General features: G+C 36.7%; 1 protein-coding gene and 1 long non-coding RNA gene across 6 annotated transcripts in view; one reads left to right on the forward strand and one right to left on the reverse strand.

Moving 5' to 3' along the window:
• The window catches only part of LOC134657883 (uncharacterized), a 485,626-nt gene that overhangs the window by 254,150 nt on the left and 204,589 nt on the right, over nt 1–26,887 (reverse strand). The gene's annotated exons all lie outside the window — the stretch shown is intronic.
• Nucleotides 1–26,887, forward strand: part of LOC134657799 (A disintegrin and metalloproteinase with thrombospondin motifs like) — a 231,981-nt gene that overhangs the window by 107,872 nt on the left and 97,222 nt on the right. For all 5 annotated transcript variants that reach the window (XM_063513359.1, XM_063513358.1, XM_063513354.1 and 2 more), the window contains exon 2: nt 1,819–1,912. In XM_063513359.1, the coding sequence (XP_063369429.1) occupies nt 1,826–1,912 (87 nt within the window). In that variant the 5' untranslated portion in view covers nt 1,819–1,825. The remainder of the gene's footprint in view (nt 1–1,818; nt 1,913–26,887) is intronic.

Below are 26,887 nucleotides of genomic sequence, written 5' to 3' on the forward strand. Positions count from 1 at the left end.
TTTATATACGTCATAAATCGCCTAAATACGGAACCCTTCATGGGCGAGTCCGACTCGCACTTGGCCGCTTTTAATCTCTGAATGCCGTTCGCCCTAGCCGCATACAGCATGCCCTAGCTGCATACATATACAGGAGTTTAAGGTCCGCGCTCAGCGAAATAAGTCGCGTTCTAAATTCAAATTGCGTTGGGAATATAACTTTCTAGTATAACGTACAAGTTATTTTGTATGAAGAGAAGGTATTATGGGATGTTACAAATTCGAGTTTTTAACACTGTTAATCCCGATTTTAATTTTTGAAAAAAATATATGTTAAACATTATTAAATTCTACATGAAATATGTAAATTTGATAACTGTCGCTATCTCGCATGTATTTTTTTTATTTTTCTGAAAATTTTCATCTAAATTTTTTACTATTATTTTAAGAGATAATTCAATATTATTTTTTTCAGAAAGCGGCCTTAATTGTATATACAACATACCCAAATTACAAAGAAATCGGATTAGTACTTTGGCTGTAATAAAATAAAAATGAATTTTCTTTTTTTTGCATTTTTTTTTAAATCTGAAGCATTTGAGGCTTAATATTTGGTGAAAGCACTACATATACATAGGTTAATAACCCAGTAAAAGGAAATTGTTTTTTTCGCTAAGGGCAGTTTGGCCATGCTTACCCGGCTATACCCTTTAGAAGTATCACGAACTATTAGATCGTTGACTCCTAAATTCACCATAAATGATATCTCGTAATATATCGTCGCTATACTTACTCAACCTCATATCTGCAACAATCATTTGATGGAAATGTCGCTTTTCTTTCATTCGGAATACGGGTGTTTTTGTCATCAAATGAGTGTTGCAGATACGAGGTTGAGTAAGTATAGCGGCGATATAGTCATCTCTAAATAATCACTCAACACTTATGGCGTTATTCATGATCGGCTGCTAACTTAATCAGTTTATGATCGTTGTTTGTCCCTATCTGTCGTTATGCCATGGAGTGGGACAAACGACGATCATCAGCTGATTAACTTAACAGACGTTTATAGTATTGAGGGGATAGTATTGAGTGAGACCCACCAGTGGGGTATGCTAAGGGCAAAGATAATTGATTGTATCTGTATGTCTCTTTGCTAAGGGTATTGACCTACTAGAATTTGTCTAGATTATAAAAGGAGTTCTGCGAGTCTTGGAGACGTATTCATATTATTAAAATATGATTTTGATTCGAGATAATTTCAATACATTAAGAGAAAATAAATATCATGTTGTTTTAATCTGAATGCGTTTCAGCAGATACTCTTTAGTTTATCAAAAATGATTAGCGAAGTTGAAACCTTACTTTCAATCTTATAAATAGGTAAAAGTTAGAATCCCTACTATAATCTTATCTATGAATGGGAAAGTACTTAACTCTGTCTGTCTTATGTTACCTCTTCACGCTTAAACCGCTGAACCGATTTAGATGAAATTTTGCGTGGAGATCGTATAAGACTCGGAGATTAGGATAGTTTGGGTCCAAGAATAGTTTTTATCAATCACTAGCGACCCGCCCCGGCTTTGCACGGGTTAACAAATTATACATAAACCTTCCTCTTGAATCACTCTATCTAATAAAAAAAAAACGCATCAAAATCCGTTGCGTAGTTTTAAAGATCTAAGCATACATAGTGACAGACAGACAGCGGGAAGCGACTTTGTTTTATACTATGTACTGATTATCATCACTCCACGCAGACAAAGTTGCGGGCAGAAGCTAGTGCCTACTACGTGTTAACTTTTATACTACATATTAGTAAGAATATTATTGTTGCAGTTTCAACATGGAGCCGACGCGCAGCTCGCCGCACTGGTTGTCGACCTTCGTGCTTCTCTGCTCTTTCCTCTCCACACAATCGCTCAACACTAAGGTAAGCTACACCTCTATCTCTCTCTTTCTGTCTTTTGTCTAAGTAAAGACGCTAAGCTGGACCAATTTCGTAGATTAGAGTCTAATAAGAATAGGCGGTCTAATCATTAGACCGCCTATTCTTATCTAAAGTGTCATTCAATAGAACTTGCTAACAATGTAAACAAAAGTTACTAGTAAATTGACATTTAGTGTCAATATTAGTATCGCGGTTTGTTTACATAGTTAGCAAATTCTATTGAATGACATTTTATATCGCACGTGCATAATTATACCAGCGGCTATTTGCGCTTAAGTCACATTCATACACAGATCAACAAGATGGGAGGATGACATTAAAAAGATTGCAGGCCCACTCTGGAGGAGAGAAGCAGCAAATCGGGCTGCTCGGAGGAGATTCGGAGAGGCGTATGCCCAACAGTGGGCGCATACTCGCTGAGGAAAAAATCACATTCACTCATTCATTCAAAGCTGTTTTCGCGATTAGTACTGTTTAGCTGTGTGTGTGTAATCATTCACCTCAACTCTCCTGGCGATACCTTTATTCAGGCTTTGAATTTTGATTGGTTCCGCGTTTACACATCCAAAATAGTATATGGTCTACAACTTTAGAAGAAGTCAGGAATCGTCTGTCTTTTTGACAAATGACCTCACATTAGCCGTTTCAAACGGAACTATTCGAACAATGCTAGTGATAATCGAAGACAACGTTGCAATCGTTATACCGCATACCGTTATCCAATTTTGCGACTTAAAACAAAAGTGTTAAGGTGTTAAATAGACATTGCACGTTGAGTAGATAGTGCGTTTTAAATTTCTATAGCCGCGTTTTCAGCGTTTTTTTTTCGGAAGTCCGCGGGCGTATACATAATGCATGGCATTACCGCATTGCTTTCACTACGCTCTTGCTGGCGCTGAGATGTTTTGCAAATAGACGTCCACGACATACGATAATTCCTCGCGTTTCTGTGATTTATGCTAATTCTAATGGTTAGGCAGTTTGTGAGTTGAAAAGATAGGAAGCCGCTTGATGACTAGTAATGAGTGTTAAGGCTTCTACAGACGTTGCAACAAACGGCATGCGATTTTAAATAATTACTGGCTAAGTAGGAGCAACGAATTCAATCGATAGACCAAATATTTTTCTCCCGCTTTTAGCTCGTTTCATAAACACACTCGTATTTTAACACCTTTCATTATGTAACAATTGCATAAACTACTATTTAATATTCATAATATATGCATAATCTTTTACATTATTTTACACATATATGTCGTACACATACCCTCGCAACGTTCGTTTTATATCCCTTTATTAGCTAAATTCTCACGCTGATTTTCCCATTCGCGAAGATTTTCCATTTATTATCTATGACTGTAAGCCACAGACTATAAAACAAATATACATTTGCCGTTCATAACCACTGTCACTGGCCAGTAGTATACGATGCTTGTAAGTTACTATGTGGCTAAACTAACTTTGTTTTATAATAATTGATGAGTTCAACTTGGAACTTATGGTGATTTTGTTCGGCCAGTTTTATAGCTAGTCAGTATAAATTGTGAACAGATGGCGGACCGCAATAGTTTTTATGGTTTCGGATTATTGATGAGTGGTAACATGGTTAATTTGGGACATTCGTCAAGTGTATGCTTCTGCTAATAGGGTTAACCGTACAGCAAGTTTAATAATAACTTATTTTCCTGTTATTGTCAAATAGGTTTCAGGGTTGATTTTTATTTAGCTGTAGATTTTTTTCGCCAAATATTGATAAAATTTGGTGCTGTATAATGCGCAATTTGACTGTCATAATTCTCTTGCCCTTGTCCCATTCATGTCTTTCTCTTCCATACCTCTCTGTCGCTGTCGCCCGTCATCTCATTCACTCGCGTTAGATTCATATCATCTCTCACACAGTCCATCCTTTTCCTCGGTTTTCCTTACCTCGTACTTCCCTCCACATTCAGTCGTAATTCGTAATACCTTTCTCGTCACATGACTTTCATCCCACCGCATCACATGCCCATACCACGCTAGGCGGTTTGCCCTTACTTTTTCTCTTATGGGTGCAACTTTCAGGCTGGACTGTATGTCCTACGAAATCTTCCTCTGAATTAGCAAAATGTAGGGTGGCTGTTATAGTAATTGGCCACTCCTAAGAAATCAGAAAGATCCAAGCCAATTGAAGCCTTATTGTTAAGAGTGGCCAATAACTGCGTATAGCAGTCACCCTGCCTATGATATTTTCGTATCTTAACGGAAAATGACACAATATATTTATTAGTCCTAAATTTCGTATTTATTCTCATATTAAATTGTATCAATATCTGACGAAAAAATAAACCTATAACATAATAAAAATCGCCCCATCAATGACTTCTTTTAACCTAAACCATCGCAAATATCGACGCAGTTTTATTACAGAAAACACACCAAAAATAACACTATGACAAATAAAAAGGCACATTGGCGGAACGTATTAAATAAAATATACCTACTGTCAAAGAGATTTAGTTTGCGGTTTTGTAGATATTTTTTTATTTCGCGAATTACGTCATATAAAAATACCACAGATAAAAATTCAATTTAAGCCTTGAACTCTTTATGGATGCCGAAATAAAGGAAATGTACATAATTGGCGATAGATTTATGAGTTGTCTGTCACGTTGAGTGACCGTTCGGATAACCGGTTGCCATACAAACAGACATTAAACATGCGTGCGCCCGTGAGGGACCGAACATATCAACTATGACTAAATTAAAAACACGTTTTAACATTCCTGACAACATACCAAAAACAACCTACGTAATTACTCTGGTTCATTGTTAACCACCAGGCACCGGTGGGCAACAATAATACGTCTACTGTTTTGACGTAGCCCTAGGGACTTTTAACCCCACCCCCCATGTCTTGTCAGAGATCTTATATTCATGCATACAAACGATCATATACCTAAGCAAACATGATCAAAGACTACTGAATCACACTTCGTAATATATAAGAGCTATATGGAAAAAAAATTGAACAGCGTACGTAATACTGTTTTGCTTTATTGGAACTTTTATGCCGAATTATTTTCCTGCCTAAAATCTTCCATTTCCTTTTAAGATCAGACGCAAATAGTTTATTACGCTATTTATGGAATTTGAATTGCAGATTAGCTTTGAGGTGTGTCATAAAAATGCTTTAGGTTAATTTAAGGACGTTTTAACATAATTCATATACATAACTATATTTTTTCATGTTTACACAAAGGTATCAAATTAACTATTTATGGTACAGAAGGCACAAATACACAATTATGGCACAGAAAGAGAAGTAAAAAGGCGAACTTATCCTTTGAAGATTTGACTCTCTCGAAATGGATAATTTTGTATGGCGGCCGGCAACCTGTGTTGTTGTTACCGTAGAATTTCGTCAAGCGCCACGCCCGGCCGTTTCATAACGAACCGGTACCTAGACCTAGTGTCACAAGCGGTACGAATATAACTGGTACAGTAGGGTTGTGCCCGATTTTACCTAAATTACTTATTAAAACTACTGTCACTGTGAGCTGTAGGTCCACACCTCGCGAACCCCTTAGGCTCCGCTATTTTGAAAAAAAATCCAAAACTGAATCGAAAAAAAAAATCCATACCAATATCGAATCACCTCACAACATTTCGCGAGAATCGGTCGGATGCGAGAAATTGACGAAACGGAGACGCTTTGCTCGCGCTTCGTGCTCGCTCGGTCTAAACCGTCAATGCGTCATACAATAATTCGACCCAATTAGAGTAGAAGTTGCACGAAATGTTAGGGCCCATGTGAAACAAAACTATTTACCTATTACCAATAAACGATGAATATTGAAACCTTTATTTTTAACCCCATTATTTTTCTAAAATAGTTATTTTCGATACAAGTGCGAAAAAGAGGAAATTCGAAACGAGTGGCGATAAATTAAAACACGACCGAAGGGAGTGTTTTAAATCGACAAAGTTGCGAATTACCTATTCGCACGTGTACCGAACAACGTTTTACAGTACATATGGCACTTTAAAGTTTCGACACGAAAAGTGCTATTTTACGCACTAGTGCGGAAAAGTAGCCCCATATGTACTGTAAACATGTTTTTGCCATCCTTGAAAACATCGACAAGTTTAATGCACACAAATTATACAAACTGATAACACGATGAGACAGCTACTGTCAAGAATCGTTTAAGCTCGCGCATTCATACGATTCAATTCCACCCACGCACTATTTATGTTAAGATTAGTTTGACATTTAGGTGCATTTTCTGTGCTTTGCGGACAAAAAATTCAAGAAACTAAACAAGTTGGAGTCTCGTGAAAAAAGCGGCGTAAGATCACTTCTAGAACAAATAAACCTATGAGATTTAAGTATCATTTGAAAATATTACATCATTATAGGTACCTATACTTAATAAGCATTTTACAGCGTCTTGTTTGCGATAGTTTTTGTTTTAAAGGGTGATATTTAGGCGTCGGTCACATTGTCATCTTGTCACATTGAAATCGAGGGAACTCTTCTGATGTTAATGACGATAAATAAAAAAAGCGGCCAAGTGCGAGTCGGACTCGCCCATGAAGGGTTCCGTATTTAGGCGATTTATGACGTATAAAAAAAAAACTACTTACTAGATCTCGTTCAAACCAATTTTCGGTGGAAGTTTACATGGTAATGTACATCATATATTTTTTTTAGTTTTATCATTCTCTTATTTTAGAAGTTACGGGGGGGGGGGGGGACACACATTTTACCACTTTGGAAGTGTCTCTCGCGCAAACTATTCAGTTTAGAAAAAAATGATATTAGAAACCTCAATATCATTTTTGAAGACCTATCCATAGATACCCCACACGTATGGGTTTGATGAAAAAAAAATTTTTGAGTTTCAGTTCGAAGTATGGGGAACCCCAAAAATTTATTGTTTTTTTTCTATTTTTGTGTGAAAATCTTAATGCGGTTCACAGAATACATCTACTTACCAAGTTTATACTACTAACAGTATAGTTCTTATAGTTTCGGAGAAAAGTGGCTGTGACATACGGACGGACAGACAGACGGACAGACAGACAGACAGACAGACATGACGAATCTATAAGGGTTCCGTTTTTTGCCATTTGGCTACGGAACCCTAAAAACTGTGTTAATATCGGTTCTTTGTTAAAGATTGTTTATATGGGGCATTATCAATGAAAAGGGACCTTATTGTCGATGGCGCTTACGCCGCACAGCGTCGCGCGGCATTGTATTTATATCGGAGCATCGTTAATAATGGCGTAAGCGCCATCAACAATAAGGTCCCTTTTCATAGATAACGACACATATTTCGTTCTCGCTTAGACCCAATTTCTAAATCCATGTTCCATGTCTGGTTCGTGTCGAAACCACGTAAACCTGAATGATAAGTTCCATTTCCTGCATTAAACGTTTCGACATTGTCATATTTTACAGGCATTTACAATTTAGAACCGTTTTGACATAAGGCGTTGTTAGAATCCCACGTTATGTTTATTTGTATATTGAAATAATGTAGGTACATTCATTCAATATAAGCAACAAAATCACCGACTAAAGTAGAACAACGCCATCTAGTAATTCGAGACCTATACGGCTACCATCAGTTTGGCACTGACATAAACGCCGACGAGAACGTAATTTACTTTCTAGGTATACATCTCGCTCGTACTCGCATATTTGTGCAAACGAGATGTATAGAAAGTTAATTACGTTCTCAATAGCCTAAAAATGTCAGTTTTGACACTGTCAGTGACTCATGGTACGGGCTCTATTTATAAGAGCGATCTCGAGTGACAGAAATGCGATAAAAAAAGACAATCATATCGGTTCGTCCGCTGGGGAACTAAAATTCTATAAGTAGACTAACACACATATACAAAAATAAATACACATACATAACTTATAACACCCCTCTTTCACCGTCGGGGTTAAATAAAAATAATTCAGGATCACTTGAGTTGCAATCACAAATTCATGGTGCTTACGCGTTTAGGTCGCGAGATTCACGCTCCGCTTCCATACTGCCGTATTCGAACTTAAAGATATTCACAAGAGACGACACGTACTAGATACGTTATAGTTTAGATTTCAACTAGTTCTCTTTTGCAGCGCAATTCGGGCAACCAATGTCACTTTTAAGATAGATCGTGTTAGATATCCATTAGATGTGAATTAGATCTCTAAGTAATATCTTGTGGAAATCGGTTAAGAGTATCTCCAGAATCGCGGAAATGTAAAATTTGACAGATTAGATCTTAAACATATCGTTATCGTATCTTGGCGATGTCTAAAAGATATCTAATAGATGTCTATTACAAAATCCGAATCGGGCCCATATGATAGTTTGTTGCTGGCCTGCAACAACTCATGGCGCAAAATACTGGTTCTCTATGCCGGTTCTATACGTAGTAATCATAGTTCAATGGATCATTTTGACATATAGTTGACAAGTTGATCAAGCAGATCTTGTCAGTAGAAAAAGGCGGCAAATTTGAAAAATGTAGGCGCGAAGGGATATCGTCCCATAGAAAATTTGAATTTCGCGCCTTTTTCTACTGACAAGACTTGCTTGACCAACTATTTGTAGTGTGTGGTCACGAACATTTGTTCCTATAGTTTTGTTGTTTTCTGTCTATATAGGTCTAGATGTAATCTAATTTGCAAACTGTTTGCAAATCAATCGACGTAAGATTTAATAATTATAGGTATCATCATTATCTTCCTCGCGTTGTCCCGGCATTTTGCCACAGCTCATGGGAGCCTGGGGTCCGCTTGGCAACGAATCCCAGTAATTGGCGTGGGCACTAGTTTTACGAAAGCGACTGCCATCTGACCTTCCAACCCAGAGGGTAAACTAGGCCCGTATCGGGATTAGTCCGGTTTCCTCACGATGTTTTCCTTCACCGAAAAGCGACTGGTAAATATCAAATGATATTTCGTACATAAGTTCCGAAAAACTCATTGGTACGAGCCGGGGTTCGAAGTTCGAATCCGGAGGTCGCGGGTTCGAACTTCGAACCCGCGACCTCCGGATTGCAAGTCGCACGCTCTTACCGCTAGGCCACCAGCGCTTCCAATAATTATAGGTATATAAAACATAATATTATTTTCTATTAAGAGCGTTAAAATGAATACGAATTTGACATTGAAACAGGCTAAGTTAAAAAGCCTGTTTTCTCAGGTCGTTGTTATTGTCAATCTCATTAAAATATAAATCGATGTTTCCAAGAAAAAAACTTGATTGATATTGATTAAATCACACAGTCAGAGGGGCCACACAATTCTATTCATGGGACAAATATATCAACATATTTTTCACTAACGAGCCTTCCGCTTAGAATCCCTCGCTTCACTCAAGATTTTATTACGGGCATCTTCATTTCGCTATGATTCAATATGCTTGCCATAAAAAAATTGTTCTACTGTAAGTATGCCTGCAGTCTTACTAGGTCCAACGTTTAAGACTGCGTCGACCGTCCAGTGGCGCCCTCTTTAGGGAAATTGTGTTTTCTAATAAACTAAATATTACTATTGTTGTCCCACTGATTCCCCAAGTTTTGGTCTTTGCGTTGCGTTTATTGGAAAATGTATAGACTAAGCAACAAACACTAATCATGTAATCATCCCCCATGTGAAAACAAGCCAAACTTATCCCACAGACATACTTACCCCTATTGACCTTTAAGTTTATGCGAGTGTCACCGTAAGAGCCCATAAACTTGCACACTAGCGCCGATCTATAAACTCAAAACAAAAACGGTCGATTTAACTTTGGACGCATGGATTGACGAATCCAGCAACATAGAAACTAGTTTGATGTATTCAAAAAGTACTTTAATACAAGATACAGTACGTAGCGGCCCCCTTTTTTTAAATATCTTTCATTAAATTGAAATAATCACGATTATTTAGCAGTGGCGCTAGTGTGCACGTTGATGGGCTCTTAAACGATTATGACGAATCAGGAATCATGCGTGTAAATCGTTTGGTCACCATTAACCGCATTCGGCCCGGTGCGGTTACATAATGTCGGGTCACCTATGACCGCGTGTGAATACGCCCTTAACAAGATTATGCTTTAAAGTGACAAACACGTGTGTTGTTACAATATAAGAATCGATTTTAAAATATCATGGCTATAATATGTCTCTAATTAATATACCTAATAGCAGAGATGTACAAAATGGTTTTAAAAAAGCATTTAAATACAAAATGCAAAATGCTTTTCAGATTTACTATTTCAAATGCAAAATACCAAATAGTTTTGCGTTTTGTATTTCAAATGCTAAATGCTAAATAGGTATTTTCAAAATACTTTTTCTAAATAAAATACCTTTTGACCAAAACTCGGATATTTTTATTTATTTTAGGTATTTATCGTGAGAAATAGAGACACAATGCCGAGCCGAACAAAACGTCTAATAACATGGCACCTTATGCATGACATTTTGGTCATAATAACCGGTTTAGACTCTCGCGCGAGCCACGAGACGAGACGCGAGTGTAATGGGCTCGCGACTCGTCTCGTGGCTCGCAAGCTCGTCGTGCTAATATAATTTAAACACTAACGGCACGGCATAAGGTTTATAACCAGTTCACAAGCCGAAGCCGAGTGTGTCGAGGCGAGCCACGAGACGCGCCGCGAGCCGAGCCGCGAGTCTAAACGGCTATAAGGCGCAAGCGCGCACTCTGACCAAAGAAGAAAAAAAACCGACCAAGTGCGAGACGAACTCGCGCACGGAGGGTTCCGCACCATCAACAAAAAATAGAGCAAAACAAGCAAAAAAATGGTCACCCATCCAAGTACTGTCCCCGCCCGACGTTGCTTAACTTCGGTCAAAAATCACGTTTGTTGTATGGGAGCCCCACTTAAATCTTTATTTTATTCTGTTTTTAGTATTTGTTGTTATAGCGGCAACAGAAATACATCATCTGTGAAAATTTCAACTGTCTAGCTATCACGGTTCGTGAGATACAGCCTGGTGACAGACAGACGGACGGACGGACGGACGGACGGACAGCGGAGTTTTAGTAATAGGGTCCCGTTTTTACCCTTTGGGTACGGAACCCTAAAAAGGGCGCATGGCTAGCAGGCGCCTCTATCGGTCAAATTCGGCAATACAAGCGTCATTCGTTCATTTCATTTTGTTTGACTGGTAATGTTGGCTAAACATAATCGCAAAGTATTTTGCATTTTGAAATGAATATTAAAAATGCAAAATACATCTCGAAAAGTATTTCAAATAAAATACAAAATGTTTTTTACTAAAAGGCATTTAAATGCAAAATACAAAATAGGTATTTTGCATTTTGTATTTGCATTTTAAATAGAAGTATTTCAAATAAATCGCATCTCTGCCTAATAGGTACCTAAATAGAATCGCAATTATAGTTTAAATATTTTTTTATGACCGACCAAGTACGGTCTGGTTCGGTTACATATTGTCGGGTCGCCGATGTCACGACGTGTGAACACCCTTAATAGGATTATGCTATTTTTAAAGTGACAAATTTTATTTTTATATCGTCGGGTGAAAAGACGTTTGTGCCATACTCCACAGAGCATGGTATACGGTAGCCCTCGACTGCCTTAGTGTGCATAAGTGTCAAACTGTTAATCAATTAAACAAGATAGAACCATTAATATCTAGAACGTTACGAGACAAAAAAAGGTAAGTAAGTAAGTAAAAGCAATCGAGACTGCAAATTAATATACTGGTATTAGCCAATTAACTTTATTGATAGACGAGAAATCATAGAGGCCGATTCTAAGTATCCAGTTAACGAAATGTCTAATGAAACGAAGACACGCGAGCAAGGGACCAATCAGCGTCAGTGATTTTCAAGGTCGCATCAAAACAAAATGAAAGTTTAACAAATTGGTAAACAGAATTGGAAAGCTTAGAAATAAATGAAAAGTGCAAAAATTAAAAAAAATCTTTACATAGTTACGTTTCATAAGTGTAATGCTCTCACGCTAGATGCCGCTAGGCGCCTCGCTAAGTGATATGGTAGAAATATACGCTGTTATAGAGTGAGGTCTCCGTAGCTTAGTTGGCAGAGCAATAGGCTAGTGATCAAGAATCGCGAGTTCGTGTCTTGTCCGAGACAGTGGGTATTTCAATTTGCAAAAAGATTTGTGGTATCGTCGTCTGCAGTCGTTTCTTCTTAATACAAAATTGTAACAGAATCTGTTTTATAATTACTGCACCAATATCCGCCACTAGCAATTTTCACACGCCCTCTTGCGTACTTTCCGCTCTAGAGGGATAAATTCGATTTTCGTAACGTTGCGATAAATTAATTTAATATTTATGAAACTGGCTCGTTAAAGAACGGATGTGTAGGAAATTAGAGATGTTTTAAGATGATTTATAATGATCATTAATATTTCCTAAGCGCCGTTTCGTGATCTATTATCACTAATTTAAAGGTCAGGTAATAATTCATTAACATATGCTCTACGAACTATACCTTGCGAACTCGAATGGCTGTATAATTTTGAAGAGAAAATCAATAAAGCTAACACGAGGGGTTATGATTTTAGCAGAATTAGGTAGGCCGAGTTTTGAAGCGTGATAATATGATTTTAGAATTTTTATGGCCCATGTAACATAGGTAACATTTGTAATCAGCTTCCGAAACAGTACATTTAGGTAATTCTCTAATTATTAAGAAAAAAAAAGGTATACAATCTTATAGTCTGCGTTTTACTGCGTTACTTGCGTAGCAAAAGTGTTCGTGCGTAAATACTTCAATGTAAACCAAACCGCAAAAACGTTTTAGTCCTGTCAAAACTATCATCCAAGCCAAGCAATTTTGTTAAAAAATAATATACAGGGTGACATTTGAGTCGTGATCAGTAATATGTTTTTCTAACTCCATAAACAAGGATTAATTTAATGCCCCTACTCTTACTAAAATCAGACAAGATTTTTTTTGTCATTTGTTTTACTTTTATACTTAAGTGGATTTAGGATATTACAACGGCTTATTAAGATATTTAAATTAGTAAATTGAATCGCCTCTTTGAATGGGAACTGTCATTGACATCAATTTTGGCATTTGTCCCAGTTAGAAATAAAATTTACTTAATTTTTCATTTGAAATATCTTACAAAGCTGTTTAAATACCACATTGCCACTTGTAAAAGTAAAATAAATGACAAAAAATAAACAAAAAATAAAAAAATCTTGTTTGATTTTAGTAAGAGTAGGGGCATTAAATTACTCGTTGTTTATGGAGTTAGAAAAACATATTACTGATCACGACTCAAATGGCACCCCTGTATATTAACATCGCTTTAAAGTCTACGTTTAAATGCCACAGATATCAGTAACATAACACGCTTAATTGCTTATGTCATAACCTCATAACCGTCACCAGATAACGGCTAACCTATGTCTGCTTAGATTAGTTAACATAAGGGGCATTATCTATGGAAAGGGACCTTATTGTCGATGGCGCTTACGCCGCACAGCGTCGCGCTGCATTGTATTTATATCGGAGCATCGTTAATAATGGTGTAAGCGCCATCGACAATAAGGTCCCTTTTCATAGATAACTTCACATATGTTAAAACGCTCATTATGAGTGTGCTACTGGTATCGGGTATCTGTATAATTAGTACTAAAATCCTTGTACCTTATGACATGTGTCATATTATCAACTGCTTGTCGCTGAAGAAAAACATCGTTAATAAATTGGCGTTGATTTGCGAAGAAATTTAAAGATGGTAAGGTGCATTGGGGTAATGCAGGATAATTTTGAAAAGTGTAAATATCCACTAAACTAAAAGCATTTTCTAGTATAGGTAGTAACAGTAAGTAAGGTCTAGTATTCATTGTATTACTGTACGCGATGCCAAAATCTGAATTTCTTCTGGTAGTTATTAAAGAGTCAAAATTAACTTGCTTTCCAAGTTATCCCAATGGAAGATGCATTGGGGTAAGTTCTAAAGCTTTAAGATTCGCAATCAATATTAGGCAGTGCAATATAGATGAAACCAGAGATGTACAAAATGGTTTTAAAAAAGCATTTAAATACAAAATGCAAAATACTTTTCAGATTTACTATTTCAAATGCAAAATACCAAATAGTTTTGAGTTTTGTATTTCAAATGCTAAATGCAAAATAGGTATTTTCAAAATACTTTTTCAAAATAAAATACCTTTTGACCAAATCTCAGATATTTTTATTTATGTTAGGTATTTATAATGAGAAATAGAGACACAATGCCGAGCCGAACAAAAACGTCTAATAACATGGCACCTTATGCATGACATTTTGGTCATATTTATCATTACGCGTATCAATAAATTCTGTTATGTTATTAATAATAGTCCGTCGGATCCTCTCTCTGCGGCCCTGACCACCGGCAGCTTGGGCCTTGCCCCGCTGCTGGCGGCACCCTAGGTTAGGTTTTTAGGGTTCCGTAGCCAAATGGCAAAAAACGGAACCCTTATAGATTCGTCATGTCTGTCTGTCTGTCTGTCTGTCCGTCTGTCCGTCTGTCTGTCCATCCGTATGTCACAGCCTCTTTTCTCCGAAACTATAAGAACTATACTGTTGAAACTTGGTAAGTAGTGTATTCTGTGAACCGCATTAAGATTTTCACACAAAAATAGAAAAAAAAAAACAATAAATTTTTGGGGTTCCCCATACTTCGAACTGAAAGTCAAAAATTTTTTTTTCATCAAACCCATACGTGTGGGGTATCTATGGTGGTATGGGGATAGGTCTTCAAAAATGATATTGAGGTTTCTAATATCATTTTTTTCTAAACTGAATAGTTTGCGCGAGAGACACTTCCAAAGTGGTAAAATGTGTGTCCCCCCCCCCCTGTAACTTCTAAAATAAGAGAATGATAAAACTAAAAAAAATATATGATGTACATTACCATGTAAACTTCCACCGAAAATTGGTTTGAACGAGATCTAGTAAGTAGTTTTTTTTTTATATGTCTTAAATCGCCTAAATACGGAACCCTTCATGGGCGAGTCCGACTCGCACTTGGCTGCTTTTTTTTATAATGTGTTCATAATATTTTTTGTAAGTGATTTTCTTGGAGGATATAATCAAACGGAGACGCCATGTCTGTAATTTTCTGTACAAAACAGTCTGCCGATTTTTGCGGGGGAGGGGAACGTCAAATGTATGCGTAACGTAAAAATAGCCATGTCAGATAAACGTCAGTCCATACATTGTGTATGACCGTTGGCCGTCTATTTTCGACAGAGGGGAAAGCCTGTCAATGGCTACTCCGTTTAGTTGTATCCTCCAAGGTGATTTTATATACATATTGTAAAAAACCAACCTAAGAAGAGAAATAAATAAAGGAAATAATACTCATTTAAAATAATGTAAAAAAACCGGCCAAGTGCGAGTCGGACTCGCGCACGGAGGGTTCCGCACCATCAACAAAAAATAGAGCAAAACAAGCAAAAAAACGGTCATCCATCCAAGTACTGACCCCGGGCGTCGGGTCAAAAATCACGTTTGTTGTATGGGAGCCCCACTTAAATCTTTATTTTATTCTGTTTTTAGTATTTGTTGTTATAGCGGCAACAGAAATACATCATCTGTGAAAATTTCAACTGTCTAATATAGCTATCACGGTTCGTGAGATACAGTCTGGTGACAGACGGACGGACGGACGGACGGACGGACGGACGGATAGCGGAGTCTTAGTAATAGGGTCCCGTTTTTACCCTTTGGGTACGGAACCCTAAAACTATACTAACGAAAAGAGAGCCATGGCTCCATTTTGTGACTTGTGTGGCCATTTATTTCGGTTGATTGTGCATCTAGTTCTTATTTTATTATTATTACACTTTTCTTTTATTAATAACAACTGGACTGGTATTGTTAAAAATTATTATTTTTTTTTTTTTATTTATTACTTATTACGCTTTTTAACAATACCAGGGGCCGATTTTTGAATTTCGATCGCTCGATTTCGTCACTCGAAAATCGGTGGAAAACAGCGAGATGCTGATTTTTGAAATACGAGCGATATAAATTGTGAATTTAGTGGTATTGACCACTCGTTTTTGATTCTATTAGTAGAATTTACATGCCTAGTAGTGGAGATATTGCTGAACGAAATACACGAAATCGAGCGGCCGACTTTCAAAAATCGGCCCCCTGGCGCTGGCGCCAGGCGCTAGCAGGCGCCTCTATCGGTCAAATTCGGCAATACAAGCGTCATTCGTTCATTTCATTTTGTTTGACTGGTAATGTTGGCTAACGGCTAAACTTAATCACAAAGTATTTTGCATTTTGAAATGAATATTAAAAATGCAAAATACATCTCGAAAAGTATTTCAAATAAAATACAAAATGTTTTTTACTAAAAGGCATTTAAATGCAAAATACAAAATAGGTATTTTGCATTTTGTATTTGCATTTTAAATAGAAGTATTTCAAATAAATCGCATCTCTGGATGAAACAGACCTATTTCTGATGTAAAATAGTACACTAGGTATGTACATCTACCTAGTTATATGTATTATAAATATTACCACCAAGGTACGATTTGTCGTAACCTTGCTTAACGCTTTGGAGGATCAAACACTCATAAATTGTCATCGGTATGACAAAATCTTGACAAGTTTCACCGTAAAATTGTCATGGTGAATTCACAAAAATCCCATGACTTCATCTAGTGTAATATATTGATTTTAATACACGCCGCTTTGCCTGGTCACTTTAATATAGATGATCAAAAATATGTATACAACTTTGTACCTTATTTAAACGGGTTAAGGTGAATAAATTGTCTATTATGACCTTCTCGCTTTTTGAACTGCCGCACACGAGAAGTCGCGATATCGTAATATTTGTGAGAAAAGTAATAAAAATCGTATACCTAGTTAGGTAATTTCAAATAGTAAGAAGCATCTTAAAATAGTTCAAAATAATAATGATTTGTTTGATTTTAGAACATGATTTTGAAGAATTAGTACATTATTGTCGAGGTTCGGAAGTAGCTACTTGCAGGCTGAGGTTTCGTTTTAAACGGACGACCTTGGGAGTCCGTTTAATTGAATCCGAAGCTAGCAAGTAGCCTTCCTGCCGAGTCATAAGTATATAGTGCTTTTCTCAAAAATGGTGCAAGAAATAGAAATATTTTACAGAAGCAACGTTCTAATTTTCACTGAAAAAAGTAAAACCATTAAAAAGATTTGCTTGCCGCCTTTTAAAAAAAAGTGAAGTGTATTTTACTGCTGAAAATACGCCAACGTATTTGAGACACCTAAATAGTCGCGGTACCAACATTATAATAATAAGTACTGATCATCTGTTTGGCTGTTTAATGGACCTATGCCTTCATTTGATATGGTCATTTAAAGTTTTAAAAAGTTTGGAACTCGTTAAATAATGGAATTTGTATGCAACATTGCAGTCCCGAAATCGAGACTGCAATGTTTTTAACTTTTTAATTTTTTGAATGACCATAAACTACGCACTTCGCGACCTATTTTTTAACCGGCAACGTCGACATTGCCGTCCATTTTTGAGAAAAATAATATGTTAATTACCTACGTCTGTGTCGTGTTGTCTTGTCTGCGGATTTGTATGACACCCGTCATTAAGTAGGCGTAATAAGTTTGAAGTCTTCAATATATTTACCTACCACATATTTGTAAGTAAGGGATATATTTAATTAGATCTTTATAACCTTTTAGTTTTATTTACCAACAATATGTAGGTACCATTATTTTGCTAGATAACGGTATATACTTAAATAATTATACCTATTTTTATAACCTACCTAGTACGAGTAAGTGTAAAGTAAATATACTAATTATGTGATTTTCGAAATAATTTCATTTTCGAAGTGACTCAAATATACCTTATTATATTTTTATTGGAACACTGACACTTTTGTAATGAAATCAATTACAAAATTATAAAAGTGTCACAAGCGCACTGTTGCGAAAAAAACAGAGTCATTTTAAAATTATACACCTTTCACGCCTTCTATTTTGTTACCACCTACTTGGCTGGCTTCATTGAATTGGTTAGTCGGTTAACGTGATAAGTAAGGATTTAATAAATAACAAACGATACATCATAAATACCGGAAGAAAGCTTATAATTTACAAATATTGATAAGTATAAGTAGTAGTATTGATAAGATAATATTTAATATAAGTATTTAAGTACTAAAATGAAACATCATTGAGTCAGTAATACTGACCCAATGGCCGTTACAGTATAACCACGAGGCTAGTACAATATTATTGTAATGTTATTCCACCTAAGTGTATGGACCGTGAAATGGTTCACTCACCCCATGGATAGCTTAGCGGACAACGGAATACAGTAGGTCATTTCCAAAGAAATTGACTTGAAGTACCAATACCTGTCTCAAATTTAACGCTTTAACGCTCCAGATTAAAAATACACGATTAGAGCCTCTTCGCCTCTTTTATGTCCTAAAAATTGTGCATAAGAAACAACAACAAAAACATAACAACAAAAAACGGAAGTTTTAGGGTGATAAATTTTTTCGTATAATATTTACGTGTGCCCTATAAAAGGTTAGCTAAGCTTTTTTACGTGATTTCGTCTGCTTGAAGCACGGTTTGCAATCACATATTTGGGTCAAACAGATTACTGTGTTATCGTCTTTCCTGTAGACATACACAAGAGTTAAGGGCTATAAATGTTAATTTTCTTATTTAACCCTTATCCACGTGAAAAGGTCCTCCTTTTATTTAGAGAACTATGATCAAATCATTACTTACATGCCCACAAGCAGTTAACTATTGCCCACAGGAGAGAAAAATTTACAGTTAGCGCTAACACACTAGTTTTCTCTCCTGTGGGCAATAGTTAACAGCTTGTGGGCATGTAAGTAATGATTTTATCATAGTTCTCTAAATAAAAGGAGGACCTTTTCACGTGGATAAGGGTTAAATAAGAAAATTAACCTTTATAGCCCTTAACTCTTGTGTATGTCTACAGGAAAGACGATAACACAGTAATCTGTTTGACCCATTTTAAGCTTTGAACCCTAGTTCCACGACCGTAAAATGTACTACGTTTTAAAATAGGTACAATTTTTTTTGGAGCTTTAAGTTCCAATCTTCCAATAAATAAGCTCAGAATCTTAAAATAATGTGTTTCAAATCTCAATTTAAAGGATTAGTTAGAATATACATTGTCTGCAAATTGATTAAGTGTTGAGGTATAATGTTAAATTAGATTTTATATCTAAAAAGCGGCCAAGTGCGAGTCGGACTCGCCCATGAAGGGTTCCGTATTTAGGCGATTTATGACGTATTAAAAAAAAACTACTTACTAGATCTCGTTCAAACCAATTTTCGGTGGAAGTTTACATGGTAATGTACATCATATATTTTTTTTAGTTTTATCATTCTGTTATTTTAGAAGTTACAGGGGGGGGGACACACATTTTACCACTTTGGAAGTGTCTCTCGCGCAAACTATTCAGTTTAGAAAAAAATTATATTAGAAACCTCAATATCATTTTTAAAGACCTATCTATAGATACCCCACACGTATGGGTCTGATGAAAAAAAAATTTTTGAGTTTCAGTTCTAAGTATGGGGAACCCCAAAAATTTATTGTTTTTTTTCTATTTTTGTGTGAAAATCTTAATGCGGTTCACAGAATACATCTACTTACCAAGTTTCAACAGTATAGTTCTTATAGTTTCGGAGAAAAGTGACTGTGACATACGGCGGACAGACGGACAGACAGACAGACAGACAGACAGACAGACATGACGAATCTATAAGGGTTCCGTTTTTTGCCTTTTGGCTACGGAACCCTAAAAAACCTACATGAAACCATAGGGCCTGCCGCGAAGCACGTTCGACGTGTTACCTCCCTGTCAAACTTACGTACGAATTTACAAGTGCGACAGAGAGGCAACACGTCGAGCGTGGTTCGCGGTAGGCCCTCAGGTTTTTTTAACTGGCATGCTGCATCTTTCTCCACTGCGTGAATAATTTAATATTGACCACAGATTAATCTGTGACAGAAAACACATTGTAATAATTTAACGCCGTTTTACTGCGAGATGATAAATTTAAACAGGACTCCGAAACGGTAAGTGAAAGGTCATTAAAGTATAATACACGTGTATATTATTTATGACAATAATCTGTGTTTTTTCCTTATTTGGTTCGTGGAATAAAATTGATAGATGTTATAAATATGCTAAGTCGCGTAGCGAAATGGTGATGAATGATATCAATCACCTACACCTAAAAGTAGGTAAGATAGTGATGTCATCGGCCATTCGAAATGTAAATACCTCTGATGTGGGAAAAAATTGCTATTTCGGACTGTCATCTAGTTGTCAACAAGGTTTTTATATAGAACTCAAGAATATTGAGTACCTTTAAAAGAGTAAGACCTATAAAAAGGTCTCCTGCTCCATTCTAATTTGAACTTTGTGTTGACAAAATAAAATTTTATTTTGCTTGGCAAGGTTTGACGTATGGGCGGCTAGAGGCTAAAGCTAAGCAATGTAGGTACAGTTAGCTATCAATCCTCTTCAAAAATTACATATGGGGGAGGTAGGGGACCATTAGGTAGTCGGGAGGCTCGGGAACCCCCTTGTAAATCGTCCTGATATCCCTTCCGACTGCCCAATGATCTCCTACCTCCCCTCAACCCCTGCACAAGGTTGCACTACATCGCACTCTCTTAAAGACATGCCTGTATCTATTTTTCCGTCGGAAAATAGTTTCAAAAGTACATTTTTAGGATTCCGCACCTCAAAAGGAAAAAGCGGAACCGTTATGGGATCACTCGTGCGTCTGTCTGTCCGACCATTCCCCCCTTATCTCCGAAACTACTGGGTCTAAAATTTTGAAAAAAAAAAATACAAAGTAGTTTTTTACCTATAGATGACAGGAAAACCTATTAGAAATGTGCAGTCAAGCGTGAGTCGGACTTAATGTACGGAACCCTTGGAACGCTAGTCCGACTCGCACTTGGCCGGTTTTTCTATTATTATTATACCATTTGCCTTAAAATATAACTTTCCAATATTAACTAAGAATACAATACTCGCAGGTTTTGCAACGATTGTGTATACTGTATAGGCTACATGACTAATTTTCATTGATGGTATCAATCGATCGGGTTTGTTTTTAGGATCAAATGTCTATATGGGACCCATTGCATTAAAGTAACACAAAAGTCAGAAATTGTAGTCAAAGGCCGACAGTCGGACTTCACTCGCGAAACGCCCTAAACAAAACGGTAAGGGAACGTGACGTCAAGGTCTCTGGGAGCCCATCTTGTAGTATGGACAAAACAAGAAAATTGCGTTTTTGTCGGTGAAATATTGCGTTTATGTATCTGGGAGACCTGGAAAACATATAAAATCTCAAAAATTAGCGTTTTCCCAGAGATAAGACCTAGCTGGATCGATTTTTCGCCTCCGAAAACCCCTATATACCAAATTTCATCAAAATCGTTAGAGCCGTTTCCGAGATCCCCGAAATATATAAATAAATAAATATGCAAGAATTGCTCGTTTAAAGGAATTAGATTAGATAGATAGTTGCTAATGTTGCTATACAAATTTTTTTTTTTATAAAATGTAAGGAATCGAATGGTACCCTTACTTTTATCGTTTTTGTAAGTTTAAAAACTTTCAGGTCCAGTATTTTTGTAACATTTCCATATTTTATTTTAATATCCAGATTTTACTAGATTTTGTTATAAAATTCAACATGTGTCATCATCCCTTTTTTTGGAGGTTGGTTGCATATGTCTGCTACTGGCACAATACATAGTAAACTTATTACGATATTTAAGTACCTACTGATGTCTAAAACTAGTTTTAACTATTAGCTCTACTATTCATCTATGAACCAAGAGTAGGGTTCTTCTAATATGTATTCTTTGTAATTCGCAAAAGATGACAACGCTTCTTCATATTTCTGGGGAAAAATACACATCTAACGTCTAATTAACCACAATGTCCGTGTACCTACGCGAAATTAAAAACATTTTTAATGGTTCAATAAAATTATGTTCTTAGAACGCTTTTATATCAAGATTTTATTGCATGTAAGTTGTCAACGGTAGGGTAATAAATTAGTATACATCATGAAGCTTTAATTTTATACAAAATAGTGGAATCATTTTGTATTTATTTTGAATTCAAACAATAAACGACACCACAAAAACCAATACTTATATAAACGTGAAAAGATACTAAACCATAGAAAACTACCATATATAAATATAAAAGGTGTAAATACTGATGGGATCTAAAATTGCCGTTAGGTGCGGAGTTGATTTTCTGCTAGGTACCCGAAACGTTTCGCTTTCAAAAGGTACTTTTATTGGTTAATGTATATATTTACATTCCCTTATTTATTAATACAAAAATGTTGTTAGTGATAAAAACTTTTGTTAATCAATCAGATCTTAATGGTAATAGATCTCATATTTTAAACCAACCTTTTATTGAAATTGAATATCATATTCATCGTAGCTCGTAGCAAATGGAAATCCGTGGTCTCTGCCTACCCCTCCGGGAAATAGGCGGGATTATATGTATGTATGTATCATATTTAAAATGGACTTAGGCCTTAGTTTAAATTAGACACGTAAATACCACGTGCGCGGGATCAAATTAAGGTCACAATGTCAAATAAAGTCGAACAGTTTAATACCAGAGGACCATTCTGTTTTATCAATTTGATATGATTTTTCATTTTGATTTGATACGACCACAAGAGTCTGCGTGCGCCGCTACACCGTCAAAGTCGCTGACTGAAGCTGTTTGGTGCCTAGTACCTACTAAATGCAATCAAGAGTCCTAGCCAAGATGACAATCGCACATCGACAAACGCTAAATGAAAGGAAAAAAATTAATGTGATCCAGGGATCCGATATTGGTTTTTTTTGTATGGGAACGAAAACGGTATTTTTTCGCTCTTTGCTAATTATTTCAATTCTAATTGGGCAATCTAATAATACCTACGAAGTCTTTACCTAAAAACACAACTGAGTCCTACATTTCGAGTATAAAATAATTCGAAAAATATGGTTAATTCGAAGTTTTTGCAAAAAACCGGTTCCGATCCCTGCTGTGATCTGATGATAGATGCTACAAAAAGTCACATGAGTATTTCCATGCATAAAATTAAGTTTCAATTGGCGCTTTCTACCAACGATTGTGATCTTGGCTATCCTCCAGGCCCCTATTTCACCACGGTGACAGGTGCGAAAATTGTCGACATCACTATTACTGACGTCACAGGCCTCCATAGACTACGGTAACCGCTTACCATCGGACGGGCGGTGTGCTTGTTTGCAACCAACATATTAATTAAAAAAAACTCCATTATATCGCCAATAAATAAGTACTTATTTTGCGAAGCTAATGACAATTGTCACAAGAAACACGACAATTGTCACGAAATTTCGACACACAACTCATGTCGTGTCAAGAATTACCGAAAGTTCTATTAAATCGTGTGACAATTGTCATCATCATCATCATAAACTTCGAAAGAGAAATAACTGTTTTTTGCCGATATAATAAAGTTTTTTTTTAATAATACAATTAACCTGTCGAATCCCACGATATGACGTCAGCCGTGGGAGCTGACAGATTAATGATGGTGGCAAACAGGAATACGGCCCGCCCGATGGTAAGCGGTAACCGTAGCCCATGGATGCCTGTGACGTCAGCAACAGTGACATTTGTCGAATTGTCGCACCTGTCGCCGTGGTGAAATAGGGGCCGGGTGTTGACTCATAACGAACAAATCATCAAGATCGTATCGTATCAAATACGATGAAACCCTCACCAAATTTTTAAAGAGAATCGGCTTGTCCGTAAATTAGATAATAAGTTACATGATCCGAATTTTATTAACTTGTGCTTAACCGGTTGCCAGTCATTTGCATATTAATTTTGAACTAATTAACACTTTTATTAAGTAAGGTTGAGCAGTGTGGGCAGAATTGTTGGCGAGGTCGTGTAAGAGTAAAATGGGTCACTAGATTGATTTTATGTTTATGTTTTACCAATTTGAAATGAATTAAATGATAAAAGTAAATTATATTATTTAATAATCTATTAATTAATATATTATGTCACATTGGGTTTACAACAAACTTTCATTATTACTAGAAACTTACCTACGTAGAAGTTTATCAATGTGGCTAAGACTGCTCTTTCCTCGCTTCTAACTTTTGAGTTTGTACAGTCGCCATCAGATATAGCGGAGCGGTCAAGACGCTCAAAAATATCTGAACACGCCTCTATTGTCAGGGCGTTAGAGTGCGCGTGATATTGTGAACACCTTGGCCGCTCCGATATATCCGATGCCGACTACTGTACTTTGTACACATATCTCCACTTACAAAAGCTCGGTTTTAGATAATAATCAGAAAGCTACATTGAGTTATTGTCATTTTTTTCGTTACAAAAAAATCCTATAAGTATTGGAATATTTTCATCGGTATAAAAACATCTATATATTTTTTTAAGTTATGTACATTAGCCACATTTCTACTTGAGTAAATATATATCTGTCGGAACGGGCTTAAAGACAGAAATGCGTGAAAGAAAGAGTGGCTAACAAATAATCATAAAAAATATCATTCTGACCGATTTACACACAGTTATACATCGCGTTTCGAAGTATTTACGTTCTAACATTTGAACATAAATCAAAAATTCAGATACATAGTTGTTTCGCTAAGGAATAAGGTCGATCCTTGCGATGTATACCCAAAGGTCAAAGTTACCCTAGATAGACTTCTTACAATTAATTAGTGCTTTGTGTAATTAATGGTTCAGGTCCGGCCTCGAACCCTGGACACTTCCTCGTGCTGACGTCGAAGGCCGAGGGAAAGGTGAAGGCGTGCTCTTTGGCAGATTTAGGTTGTAAATCGAAGTGATTGTGCTTTTTGGCAGATTTAGGTTGTAGATCGAAGTGATTGTTATCGATAAGTTCAATACCCGATTGACGGTGGTCAATGTTATTTGAGTGCATGAGTGTCCTCATCATCACAGTTTTAAGAGCCTGGCTCTTGTCGGTGGAGTAATCGCCATTCTGTTCTCTCTGCCACTGTTTTGAGCTCCTGATACGTCACTACGTTGAATTTCTCTTTAGCTTGGTCCAAAAACGCACGTCTCGGCCTTCCTCTGCCTCTCTTTTTTCTATTCTTCCTTCAATTATAGTCTTTATGTAAGTATCGTGCCGTATCAGGTGCCCCAACATGTTTCCCCCTCTGTTTTCAGCAAGGTTTTCTTTTCACCTACCAAATCTAATACTTCCGTATTTGTTTTCCTCTCTTTCCAGCTTATACCTTACATATTCCTTTCTTATCCTTCTATATTCCTTATGAGTGTGGATATGGCTATTTTGAGGTTTAACGGTTCCACGGATTGTATCATACTATCCTACACGCTGTAAACTGTCCATCGGTGGACCTTATTACAAAGGCATAAGGTCCACCGATGGACAGTTAAGAGTGTTACTGTTTGTACAATACAGCCTATTTGGACCAAATTAGTATAACAAGAGCGAATTCAAGTATCTGTCCATGCAAGCGAGTTCTTATAGCAAAGCCTAGATAATATAATATTATTTCAACGTTCTTGAAATACCTCACGAATGTTAAACCAATTTTAGCGCCGATGCCCGTACCACGTTACGCAGTTAACTTTACTGGCAAAGGTTAAAAATGTTATTTAACCCAAAACCCGCGAACCTTCGCAGCGATCTTGGTACGGATAAACCATTGTGAGTCACGTGGTGACAGCCTTTGAGTCGCCGACGTCGTGTTCGGATTGCAGTATTGGGTGACTAATATACTGTTGTAGTATTTTGCGTTGCAAGATCAGGCGGCACAAACGTAATACACGATATCAAACTCATAGCGTCCAAATGAATACTATACTTAAACGAGCAATTCTTGTTTATTTATTTATATTTTGGGGATCTCGGAAACGGATCTATCGATTTCGATGAAAATCGCTATATGAAAAATCGATCTAGCTAGTTCTTATCTCTGGGAAAACGTAAATTTTTGAGTTTTTATATGTTTTCCGAGCAAAGCTCGGTCTCCCAGATATTTATTATTTATCATTAAAAATCATTACATACTTAAAAGTCAATTTAGCCAGCTTACATGACAAAACAACTCAAGGCATCAAATTACTTTACAACTCTTGTGGATAAATGCAACTTACTCATCAGTTTTTGCAAAATAAAGAGAGACTTTACGAGCTGGTGTGATGAAAAACCTATTTACCTAAGAATCCTTCCTGACGTATAATCGCTGAACGAGGCATCTTCGTTCTATCTTGGATAATCGTAAACAGTGTGATTTTAATTAAGAGATTTACGTCAACTGGGATCCTATTGGAATCGTTTTGGCTTAGGAATGTGTCAGTTTGTGATAAGTCGCCTTTTAAGTGATCTGTCAAATGTGTGCCATTCATCGTCAATCAAGCTAAAGATAGATTAATTGGGCAAGTGGCCATGATATTGTTCACGCTTTCAAGTCGAATAATAGCCCCTTGGTATATAACTGGTCTAACAATATTAACGCTTAATTAAGACACTATAATCTCCAATAAAAATATAGCGTACCTACAATTTCTTATCAAGTGAACTTAGGCACAGAATAAATAATAGTACTAAGTACAGAAGACTCACTCTCTAACAAAACGCGTCTGTTACGATCAGCACAGATATGGCCGCAAGGTGGCGACAGCGCCACGCGCGGCTTATGGCTTTCCCCAAAATTGGGGCCGAACAGATGTACTCTTAGCTACCTGTAGCAAAGCGACGAAATCGCGGAGTGAGCCACGCCTGACTTAGGTAGGTATTCTCACTCAATTGTAGATATCAATAAAACCTCTATCTATCTACCTACTCCAAGTCACTGCCAATCTCAATGCCACTATGACTCAATT

This window comes from Cydia amplana, chromosome 21 (genome assembly GCF_948474715.1).
Source record: "Cydia amplana chromosome 21, ilCydAmpl1.1, whole genome shotgun sequence".
NCBI lineage: Eukaryota > Metazoa > Arthropoda > Insecta > Lepidoptera > Tortricidae > Cydia > Cydia amplana.